Source organism: Ailuropoda melanoleuca, chromosome 18 (assembly GCF_002007445.2).
Source record: "Ailuropoda melanoleuca isolate Jingjing chromosome 18, ASM200744v2, whole genome shotgun sequence".
Taxonomy (NCBI): Eukaryota; Metazoa; Chordata; class Mammalia; order Carnivora; family Ursidae; genus Ailuropoda; species Ailuropoda melanoleuca.
In genome coordinates, this window is record NC_048235.1 from 17903972 (window position 1) to 17916501 (window position 12530).

Below are 12530 nucleotides of genomic sequence, written 5' to 3' on the forward strand. Positions count from 1 at the left end.
TTTGTAATATAACTTGAAGTCAGAATGGTGATGTCTCTGGCTTTGCTTTTCTTTTTCAAGACTGCTTTGGCTCTCCACGGTGTTTTGTGGTTCTGTACAGATTTTAAGATTGTTTGTTCTAGTTCTGTGAAAAATGCTATTGGTATTTTGATGGAGATTGCATTGAATGTGTAGATTGCTTTGGGTAGTGTAGATTATTTTAAGGAATTCTTTATATATTCTGGCTACAAGTCTTTTGTCAGATATATGCATTCTGAATATCTTCTCTGTGGCTTCAGGTCTGTGGCTTGCATTTTTACTCCCTTACTGGTGTCTTTTAGTGAGTAGAAATTCTTAATTTTAATGAATTCCAATTTAATTTAATGAAAAAGACTTTTCCTGCCACCCAAATTTTATTTTTGAGTTACCAAAGTGATAGAGTTATTTTAAGTAGCCAGCAGTACCTTGTTTTTTTTAACAAGAGAGATGATTCAAAATTTCTGAAAATCAGTAATATTTATCAACAGTGGTGGCTAGGTTTTTTATTGTTTTTTGCTTCTTTAAAAAAATGATGTAGGGGGGCCTGGGTGACTCAGTCAGTTACACATCTGACTTCAGCTTGGGTCATGATCTCAGGGTCCTGGGATCAAGCTCCATGTTGTGCTCCCCGCTCAGCAGAGAGTCTGCTTGTTGTCCCTCTTCCTCTGCCCCTTCTCCCACTCATGTTCTCTCTCTTTCTCTCAAATAAATAAATGACATCTTAAAAAAGTGATGTGAAAAGATGGTCAACATACTGGAAATGTATTCTTGCAGCCTATATGAAAAACAAGTCTTTAATTCCTTTATTATGTAAAGAGCCCTAGCAAATAAAAACCACATATAAATATCTCGAGAGAAAACCGAATTGAAAAGATTAACACATGATTTGTAATAAAGAGCAGAACCACCAAAATGCAAGACAAATAAACATTAGATTAGGATGGGAAAAGATTGTTAAGCTTAACATGTTAACATGAATGTGATAAAGTGTGCTGTGTATCTTTATTTAATTGAAATAAATTGTTTTGTTTGCATATAGTTGATACACAGAGTTACATTAGTTTCGGGTGCACAATGTGGTGTTTCAGCACATCACTGTACCTTGTGCTATGCTTGCCATGAGGGTAGAACACTCTTACGGTACCACTGGCTCTGTTCCCTATATGCTGTGCCTTTTTTGCCCATGACGTATGCCTGTTAATTAAATGCTTAGTGGTATTATTATACAGTTTTGGAAAAATATTCAAAAATCAAAATTTTTTAAAATGGATTTTCTTGGTAGCTCTGCACTAATTTATTAGTAGTTCCTGGATCTCCTTTCTCACCTTAGAAATATTGTCACCTCTAAAAATGTGAGCTAAATACATGTTCAGTATATAACAAAGAGCCAGATGTATTATCATACTCGAGGGGAACCTGGATGGCTCAGTCAGATAAGCGTCATTCATGATTTTGGTTCAGATCGTGATTTCATGGGTTGTGGGATCAAGCCCCCTGCCTGAGGCTTCATGTTCTGGAGGGAGTCTGCTTGAGGTTCTATCCCTGTACCCCTCCCCCAACTCAACCACGTTCTCTCTCAAATAAATCTTTTTTAAAAAGTTGTCATATGTTAGCACCCCCAAACCAAATTAAAATGAAGCATACTGATGAAAAATTTGGACATCATGTTACAGTACAATTCCATTGTGCCTGGGTGTTCAACTTGCCCAAATAGCTGACCCTTTGGCGGCTTGTTTGGTGTCTATAGAGCACAGGCTGGTGAGACATTTCCACCTGACCAGCTATCAGGTGTGCTCAGACTGGTCTGCAGACACGTATGCCATAGCAAAAACCCACATATGGCGATTGATAAACTTTTTCTTCAAAAAGAATTTCCTAACAATGTCATAGTTCTTTATATTTACGAAGAAATGTCCTATCTTTTCTCACAGGAGAGATTATTTCATTCAATGTGTTCTATGAATTTTTTACCATTTGTACTTCAATAATAACAGAAGACAAAGAAGGTAAATGTGTGCTGAGGGAGGGTGGGCAGTGCAAAGTACAAAGTAAAAGAAACATCTAAATAAATAGAATTAGAACTTGTAGTATTCACGCTTACTCTTCAAATTCTCTGTATGTAGCATATAGTTTAAAGATCTTAGCAAATTTTTAAAAGTGAATTTAAAACTGTCCTTATTTTGGAACTACCATAATGGCTATTAAAGTTTAATTCAGGGATGGAAAAAAATTGGAAGAAATGATTCAGGACTATAAACATTCTTACCCTTCCACCTAGTCTACCTTATACTATTTTTCATGATTTAGTATAAGTACTCACAGGGGTACTTGATTATATGCATAATGATCCCAGCCTTTCCTTGAAGCCCAGGACAAATCTTGTCCCATCATTTCCCAGCCAAGGGACTCTATGTAGACCAGCCTCACTTTGCCATGTTTTTTTCTGGCAGGTCCCCAGAATGCAAGGCACAGGATGATTTGCCCTGATTTATTGTTAATTTTGACCTCTCCTCTCAGTAGAAAGTCTGCCTGTACCTGACCCTTGAAGTGTTCAGCTGTAGGTAACAATTCCTGAAGGGAGGTGTGTTGCAAGTCACATTAGGTGAGGCTACGATAGCTATGTCCAGGTAGCTGTGAGTGGACCAAAGAAGGACCACTGATCCTTTTCTTGTATAAGAAAAGGATCTTCTTATGATATTAGGATGCTGCTTAATTCTTACTGTTGGGTTGAACAGTTGTGAATATCAGTAAACCAGAATTAAGTGTCCAGCTTTGAGTTAGAATCGATTATGCTATCATAACTGCTGCCTCATGTCTCCTTACTTTAAATTAGGTCATCTACTACATGGGCGAAACATGGATTTTGGAGTATTTCTTGGGTAAGTAAAGAACACAGTGGCTATCAATCCTCGGGAAGAGTATGTTGTATTACACTGATGAAAAGTAAATCCCAAATCATGCCCAATATGACCAGAAGTGAAGATACTGGATTCCTTAGTTTTGAGACAAGATGGGCACATTACTTGGGAGTCTGTAACTGAGTTGAACCTAGTACACAGAAATCTGGAACATGATGGAAGGCCTCAGATGCATGTCGAGTTTATTGCTTAGAAATGAAGAACAGCGTTCTATTTTACGTCTTCTTAGCATTCCTGAAAAAAATGTAACAGGGCTTTGTAATTAGAGACCTATATTTGAATCTGGGGTTTGCTGTTTAGTAGGTTGTGTTGTATTGGGTTCTGTAGCTCCTCTGAGCCTCTAGGTTTATCATGTGGGAAAGAGAGAGTAAAACCACTCATGTCACAAAGTTCTTGTGAGGCTTACTCATTAATGGATGAGGGAGATAACGCACCTGCTATAATGCCTGGCCATCATCATTATATATTCATCATTGTGATCATCGTTGTTTTTAATGTCCCTGAAATTTGTCTTTTGTAGGTGGAATATAAACAATAATACCTGGGTCGTAACTGAGCAACTGAAACCTTTGACAGTGAACTTGGACTTCCAAAGAAACAATAAAACCGTCTTCAAGGCGTCAAGCTTTGCTGGCTACGTGGGCATGTTAACAGGATTCAAGCCGGTAAGGAATCTACTGTTACATGATTTTACAGGTAGCTCCCTGTCCTGCTTTTACTGCCTGTGAAAGGTGGGGTCTAAGGACCTAAAAAGAATGTGAAGCCCCAGTTCATCCCTTTGCATTTCTTGTCACCTTCATAGGTGTGAGCTCATGTGGTACAGAAGGGTAGGAAAGGAACGAAGGTTTGTTTCTGAGCCTCTTCTGAGGAAAAGACGTGTGGCTGGATGTGGAGGGCTGAGGATATAATACAAATCTGGCATCTGGTCTTTAGTCTGCCGCTCAGACAAGTTAGGCATTTATTCTCTGCCTCTCATTTTCCTTCTCAGAGAAGTGTGGCCAAGCACATCCCACCTGCTCATGTCACACACCACAAATGAAGATGCTTTGAACGGCTAAAAACTGTGCATAGAGCGTGATAGTATAGTTTTGACTCAGCTTTGCACTCTCCCCTCCAGGGTTTGGCATAGCAGCGTAAATATGAGAGGGCCTCAAACAGGGTGCTTGACGTTTCTGACCTCATTGCTTTGTCTTGTTTCCAGGGACTGCTTAGTCTTACGTTAAATGAACGTTTCAGTATCAATGGCGGTTATATGGGTGAGTCGAGTTCTTCAGTGGGAATTTCATAGATGTTTTGAGAGGAAGGCCGGACTGTGTCTTCTGGTTCATAATCTAACTTAATTGCAGGTCTGTGACGCCGTGTTTGATTTCTTTCAGGTGTCATAGAATGGATTCTGGGAAAGAAAGATGCTATGTGGATAGGGTTTATCACTAGATCAGTTCTGGAAAATAGCACAAGGTAATCTGTCCAATTGCTTTATTATCACATTTAATATTCATGTTTAAATTATTTTATTTTTTGTTGGAGATATAAGTGACATAAAACATTATCTTAGTTTTAGGTGTACAACAAAATGTTTTGGGGTTTGTATATATTGTGAAATGATCACCACAGTAAGTCTAGCTAACATCCATCACTGCATACAGTTATAGAAACTATTTACTTTGTGTTGAGAACTTTTAAGATTTCCTCTCTTAGCAACTGTATATTAGTTATATAGTATTGTTAACTATTGTCACCACGCCATACATTATATCTTCAGAATTAAGAACTGGAAGTTTGTACCTATTGATCCCCTTCACCCATTTCTCCCACCCCTCCATTCCCCACCTCTAGCAGCCAACACTCTGTTCTCTGTGTTTATAAGTTTAGTTTTCTTAGATTTTGCATGTAAGTCATATCATGAGGTATTAGTCTTTCTCTGACTTACCTCACTGTGGTCCATTGATGTTGTCACAAATGGCAAGATTTCCTTCCTTTTTAACAGCTGAGTAATATTCCATTGGGTGTGTGTGTGTGTGTGTGTGTGTGTGTGTGTGTACATACACACACACACATCTTCTTTATCCACTCATCTGTCGATGGTCACTTGGGTTGTTTCCATATCTTGGCTGTTGTTACTAAGGTTGCAATCAACACTAACTTTTAAAGTTAGTGGTTTTTTTTCCTTTGGATATATTACCAGAAGTGGAATTGCTGGATCATATGGTACTTTATTTTTTGAGGAACCTCCATACTGTTTTTTCACAGAGGCTGCACCAGTTTATATTCCCATCAGCAGTGCACTTGTCATTTAACTTTTTGATAATAGCTATTCCAGCAGGAATGAGGTGATAACTCATTGTGGTTTTGATTTGTGTTCCCCTGGTGGTTAGTGATGCTGAGCACATTTTCGTGTACTTGTTGGCCATCTGTATATCATCTTGGGAAAAATGCCTACTCAGATCCTCTACCCATTTTTAAATCAGATTTTTTTTTTTTTGTTACTGAGTTTTCTGAGTGTGATATTATGATTTTTTTTTTTTTACAAGAAATATAGATTTGCTGTTTGTTTCCACTTCTGGTTCACAACTCCAAAAAGCCTTATAATTTCCTAAGTGTTGAGAATGATAAAGGTGTCTTTTGTTATGGTAATGAGGCCAGTTATTTAATCAGTCATGCTGATGTAATGAACTTCCATAAAACCCAAAAAGAAAAGGGTTTGAAGAGCTGGGTAAGGGAACACACAGAAATCTGGGTAGAGTGGCATGTTTTAAGCGCATGGAAGCTCTATGTCCTTCTCACATCCTTGCCCTATGCATCTCTTTATATGCATCTCTGTTGCTTCATATCCTTTATCATATCCTTTAATAAACTGGTAAACATGTTTCCTTGAGTACTATGAGCCACTTTAGGGAATTCACTGAAGCTAAAGAGGAGCTTGTTGGAGCCTCCATTCTCAACAAGCCAGCTAGAAACACAGGTAATGCTTAAAACTGGCATAATGGGGTTTAGGACTGGCCTCTGAAGTGGGGGATGGAATGCAATCTGGTAAGTCTGAATCCTTAACCAGTGGAATCCGATGCTATCTCAGGGTAGATAGTGTCAGAATTGAGCTCAGTTCTTGGACACCTGCAGGGTTGGATGTGGGAAACGCCCTCCCACCCCCCAGTGTTAGTGTTGGGTCCAGGAATCATAAAAGAACTAGTTCTTATTAACTCTTTATCAGATATATGGTTTGCATAAACTTTCTTCCTTTCATGGGGTTGTCTTTTCATTTTGTTGATGGTTTTCTTACTGTGTGGAAGCTTTTTAGTTTGATATCGTTCCACTTGTTTTTGTTGCCTTTGCTTTTGGTGTCAAACCCAAAAACTTATCACCAAGACTAATGTCAAGGACCTTATACCTTATATTTTCTTCTAGGAGTTTTATGGCTTTAGGTCTTATGTTCAGATCTTTAATTCATTTCTAGTTGAGTTTCGTGTATGTTGTAAGATAGTGGGTTAATATCATTCTTTTGCATGTTACTGCCCTTTCCCAATTGTATCTTCTTGGCTCTGTTCTTGTAAATTGGTTAACCATATGTAAATGGGTTTGTTTCTGGGCTGTCTGATCTGTGTGTCTGTTTTTATGCCAATATCATACTGTCTTGATTACTATCACTTTGTAATATATTTTGAAATCAGGAAGTGTAATGCCTCTAGCATTGTTCTTTCTTTCTCAAGATTGCTTTGGCTATTTGGGATCTTTTGTGGTTCCATTAAAATTTTAGGATTGTTCTATTTCTGTGAAAAATGCTGCTGGAATTTGCATTGAATCTATAGATTGCTTTGGGTTGTATGGACATTTTAACAATATTAATTCTTTCAATCCATGAACACATTGTGTCTTCTTCCATTCCTCTTATCAGTGTCTCATAGTTTTCAGTGTACAGGTCTTTCACCTCCTTGGTTAAATTTATTCCTAGGTATTTTATTCTTTCTAATGCAGTTGTAAATGGGATTGTGTCCTTAATTTCTCTTTCTGGTAGTTCATTATTATGTGTAGAAATGCAACTGAGTTGTGTATATTGATTTGGTATCCTGAAATTTTACTGCATTCATTTATTCTCAGTTTTTTTAGTGGAGTCTTTAGAATTTTCCATATAGAGTATCATGTCATCTGCTAATAGTGACAGTTTTACTTCTTCCTTTCTGATTTGGAGGCCTTCTATTTCTTTTTCTTGCCTAATTGCTCTGGCTAGGGCTGCCAGTACTTATATTGAATAAAAGTGGTGAGAGTAGACATCTTCGTCTTGTTCCTAATACTAGAGGAAGAGCTTTCAGCTTTTCACCATTCATTGACTATGATGTTAGTTGTGGGCTTGTCATATGTGGCCTTTATTATGTTAAGACATGTTCTCTATACCCACTTTGTTGAGAGTTTTTATCATGAAAGGATGTTGAATTCTGTCAAATGCTTTTTCTGAATCTATTCAGATGACTGTATGCTTTTTGTTCTTCATTTTGTTGATGTGGTATATTACATTGACTTGTGGATGTTGATCCATTTTTGCACCCCTGGAATAAATACCACTTGATTATGGTGTGTGATCCTTTTAGTGTATTGTAGTCTATTTAATTATCCATATTAAAATAGAAAAATATTTCCTAGTTAATCTTCCACTGAAGAATTCTTTCAGTTTCTTAGGTTAACTTTTTTTTTTTTTTTTAAGATTTTATTTATTTATTCGACAGAGATAGAGACAGCCAGCGAGAGAGGGAACACAAGCAGGGGGAGTGGGAGAGGAAGAAGCAGGCTCTCAGCAGAGGAGCCTGATGTGGGGCTCGATCCCATAACGCGGGGATCACGCCCTGAGCCGAAGGCAGACGCTTAACCGCTGTGCCACCCAGGCGCCCCTCTTAGGTTAACTTTTGACATTCATATGGAATTCATGGTGTGTATGTGTCTATTTAAAGCAAAGAAATAAACTGTTTATTTAAAAAATGCTAAGAATAGTGCCAGTATGAAGGGTACCTATTAGTTTTTCTTGATGTACAAGAAAATTTGTACATACACCCATACACTGAAGAAAATTTGTACAATAAAATCTTCATTTAAACCGTTAATACCTGTTAACCTGGAAGTTATATTCTGTGCTGGTGCGGAAATCTTGTAATAGCCAGCAGTACATCCAAGTGACCTAGAATAAATGGGTATCATTCCTATTTTTAATGAGTTCAAGGGAGTAAGATTTAGTGGCCTTTCTGAAAATCCACTTCAATTTCTAGTAGCCCTAATTTTCAAGGTTACTATCTATTCCCTAAGTCCTAGAAACATTAATTATTATTTCTTCTTCTTCTATTGTTGAGTAAAAGGCTTAGACAACTAGGGTGGAAGATAATCTCTTGAAGCCGTTTGGTTTGTCCTTCAGATTAGAGGGAATATTTCAGATCTCAGTGTTTCACCACATGGTGTTGGGGATTGTTCCTCCCTGAGCCATTGCTCACCGTCCTTTTTTAAAAGAACATGTTTCTCAGATACTTGTGTTCTCTTAGTGTCTACAACTAAAAATTTTTCACTCCAAGTCACCCAAAAATGTATTTTTTTTAATGTTTCTATGTAGTTATGAAGAAGCCAAGAACATATTGACCAAGACCAAGATACTGGCCCCAGCATACTTTATCCTGGGAGGCAACAAGACTGGGGAGGGTTGTGTGATCACACGAGATAGAAAACAATCTTTGGATGTGTATGAGTAAGTACAGTTGTTCACACGGAGTAAGTAGAAACTAAAGCCTAGACTGACGTATTTACGGTTTTAAGGCAGGAAGCCTAAGCAGACTTTCTCCTTTTGTATCTAGACTCAACCCCAAGCAGGACAGATGGTATGTGGTACAAACAAATTATGACCGTTGGAAAAGCCCTTTCTTTCTTGATGATCGCAGAACACCTGCAAAGATGTGTCTAAACCAGACAACCCAAGAGGTACATTCACAATGTGATACGTAGAAAGAAATGGTGACCTTTAAAGAGTATCTTAGTTGTGGCATTTTTCTTTGGCCTTTGAAGAATTTTTTAGCTTTCTGGTGAGTATCTCTGGACAATCTGTATTGAGTTTTTGTTTTGTTTTGAATCGAAAGATCAAAATTGTATTGTACTTGCCCTTTCGACTCCAATGCTGGACACCACCCTGTGAAGCTGAATGACAACCAGGAAAGAATTAAGAGGGCAGGAAGAGAGAGAGAATAAGTGATATATTAATACCATTAACTCTCTTTCTAGCAGTGACCAAGGGAAATTCTTTTAGGGAGATTGTGGGGAGGTTGACTGAAGAATGTCTTTGTTTCTAATGACCCATTTGTATGGATAAGGCTACTGACATCTGCATTTAACTTATATGAACTAAATTATTTTTGTGTTTTAGAATATCTCATTTGCAACCATATATGATGTCCTATCAACAAAACCTGTCCTCAACAAGGTATTTTTTAAAATATATAATATATAGACTTTTAGGGAAGTAATTTGGTCCTGTGTTTTTATCATTCTCTGTTATGTTGAATCAGTCAGAGCTGGGACCCCAAGTCATGTTCTGCTTAAGGTTGATTTTTAAAAATGTTTTTATGTGACTAAAACAGTAACTCTTGGGATATGACAAACTGATTAGTGTGGTTTGATGTCCAAATTGGTCAAAGTACTGTTTCCAATTTTACTTCCATGACATTTGAATTAAATGTAGCCTTTTACTTTTGACTTCCACTGTCAGAAATTTCATGCTGTACACTACAACTAACACTTAAAAGTCAACAAAGTCTGAAATGTGTTTATAGACAGAGCTTTGTGCCTGCATAGTTTCCCCCCAGTATCAGAAATTCGGTAAGGAAAAGGACAGCCACAGCTGAGCTGCTTTTGTAGTCCACAGTCTACACTAGAGGGCTTTGCGTGACTACTGTTTATACTGTTGAGGAGAGCTGAGTGTTAAAGCATTGTGATGAAGCAGCGTACTACTCAGGAATAAGATCTCGTAAGGAGCTGAGGGGCTTCTCTCCTGAGCCTGTTTATATTCATGACCTGGAATAATGGCTCTATTGAAGTTAGTTGTTTTAATTATCCTTTTTTTACTTATATTCCTAAAGGGTGAACTATAATTGTAGTTATTAACTTAGTAACTATTTGCATTTGTATATTTAATGTCTTTGTTTATATAAAATTTATTATATTAAGTAACTTCATAAAGAAATTTGACATGTATAGAAATTTATGTAAGTCTGGACATCTCAGAATTGGAAACATCCTTAAAGTAAAAGTAACTTTTCTTTCAGCTGACTGTATTCACAACCTTGATGGATGTTACCAAAAGTCAATATGAAACTTACCTGCGGGATTGCCCAGACCCTTGCATAGGCTGGTGAGCACACACCTGGCTCCTAGAATGCTGTGTGGCATGAAGATGGAAACTCACACGCGTCCAACTAGTGCAGACATCTGATCTCCTTCCAAAGACCAAGACTCAGGGCAGTCTCTTGTTGAGGCATGAGCTTGTCTTATGTTTACAGTTCAAGGACTGTTTCTGCCATAACAGCTGATTGTTCTATTTATAGGTAACTTCTTTATGTACAAAAATCAATCATTTAGAATTTGCAGTTTCACTTCGACATTTGGGGACAGGGATGGGCAGTGAATCTATTATGGGACCCGCCTCCATAGAATAAAGCAAGATTCTCGGTGGGTATTGAATCCAGCACATCTGTATATTGTTGTTTTTCACTTTAATCCACATATTTGTATGATTTTCTTTTCCTTCTGGTTCAAACTACTATTAAAATTAGCACACCATGGTCTTTGCTGTCTGTGACAGCAATGTAATTTCACTAATTTTGATTGGAGGGGGATGAGAGAGACATTCAGCTATGTATTTCTCTTAACAGGCAATAATGCTTGAGCCTTTGACCCTGAATAGAAGTATTTTTTTGGGTTCATGAAGTATTCAGTGGGCAAGGCAGCCTTTCATACACAGAATTGACACATTCCCTCTTTCATGATTACTCTACCTCCCAGTAACTCCAGGCAGTTGTTAACTTCAAACATGGAGTCCCAGGTTCTGTGGATTAATAGCAAATAGGCCAAAGCCTTGTGGAAGTTGAGAGGTGAACCCATAAACTCACATAAATATCGTTCACTTAATAAATGTTTAGTTTGTCTTTCTGATCACTATGTATTTTTAAAAAACTTAAGTTACTAAAAATGTTTTTCAGAAACCAGTTGTTTATGGAAAGTGCTAATAGAACTTGTTAACCTTTCAGACTTTTAACAATTAACTGTGAAATGCATGCCAGTTGGGCGAGACTGTATCCACTTTATTTTGTATAATGTTACTTGTATTCATGACGCTCAATAAACAGTCACTGGAAGTAGCGTCAGCAGCCACGTATGCTGATTCGGTGTATACCCACATGCTGGTTTGAGGGCGGGGTTTATCATGGAGAAATTGAAGCTGAACACAGCATCTGAATTAAATTACAAGGGTCAGGTAGGTGGGTTCTTCAACTTATGTCTAAATGGTCACTATCTTACAAGACTAATCCTTCCACCTCTAAACCCAGTGGTGTCAGTGTGCAGGTGGATGTGCTCCCACAGTACTCCAGTGATGCTAATACTGTCTTAGTGAACCAAGAGGAATTACAAGAGGATTTGTGTTGAAATAGGATTAAAAAAAAAAAAAACACAACTCGGGTGCACCTGGCTGGTTCAGTCGGAGGAACATGCAATTCTTGATCTTGGAGTCATGAGTTAGAGCTCAATTTTGGGTGTGATTACTTAAAAATATAAATAAAATCTTAAAAAATACCACAACTTCGGATTTTGTTCCTCTTATAAAAATGAAGTGAGATAAACTTGTGTTTTTTCTAAAGTTGTAGCCTTTGATATTCGTGATAAATAGGTGAGATGCTAATTGTTTTAGATAGTTCCTCAGGACTACGTCAAAAAATATGAAGGAAATAACAACTGGCATTAAGATTTTAGGTAGTACTGCTTAGTGGTAAAAAAGCAGTTATAAAATAGGATACAGAGTATAAGCCTATTTATAGACGTACTTATGCATAATCAGATACACATCTAGAATATAGAAAGATGACGGGGAGGGTGTTTACCAAAATGTTGGCAGTGGTTCCCACTGGAGAGCGGTATTAACTGCTGTTTTAATTTGGAGAGGACATTAATGAGATTGCAGGTGTACCTAGTTTGATGGCACTTCGCTTTATCGTGCTTCAACAGATACCGTTACGAATAGGTTTGTGGCAACCTTGCGACAAACACCTTTTTGCAACAGCATTTGCTCGCTTTGTGCCTGTGTCACATTTTAGTAATTCTCCCAAAATTTCCGACTTTTTCATTGTTACTGTATTTGATATGGTGATCTACCCACTACCCATTTCCCCATCTCTCTTCCTCTTCTTGGGCCTCCCTATTCCCTGACACACAATATTGAAATCAGCTAATTAATAACCATACTGTGGCTTCTAAGTGTTTAAATGCCCATTTATTGATGGACAGTGTTGCTCCCATGTGTTGGCTATTATAAATAATGCTGATACAAACATAGGGGTACATGTATCTTTTTGAATTAGTGTT

At 37.6% G+C, this 12530-nt stretch overlaps 1 protein-coding gene across 1 annotated transcript in view; it reads left to right on the forward strand.

Annotated features, from left to right (window-relative positions):
- ASAH1 (N-acylsphingosine amidohydrolase 1) overlaps window positions 1–11610 on the forward strand; it is a 36375-nt gene extending 24765 nt beyond the window's left edge. The window contains exons 6-14 of the mRNA XM_002923787.4: window positions 1950–2024; window positions 2852–2897; window positions 3457–3601; window positions 4138–4192; window positions 4313–4394; window positions 8521–8652; window positions 8759–8882; window positions 9322–9378; window positions 10220–11610. Coding sequence (XP_002923833.1) covers window positions 1950–2024; window positions 2852–2897; window positions 3457–3601; window positions 4138–4192; window positions 4313–4394; window positions 8521–8652; window positions 8759–8882; window positions 9322–9378; window positions 10220–10309 — 806 coding nt within the window. The 3' untranslated portion in view covers window positions 10310–11610. The remainder of the gene's footprint in view (window positions 1–1949; window positions 2025–2851; window positions 2898–3456; window positions 3602–4137; window positions 4193–4312; window positions 4395–8520; window positions 8653–8758; window positions 8883–9321; window positions 9379–10219) is intronic.
- Window positions 11611–12530: the final 920 nt, after the last annotated feature.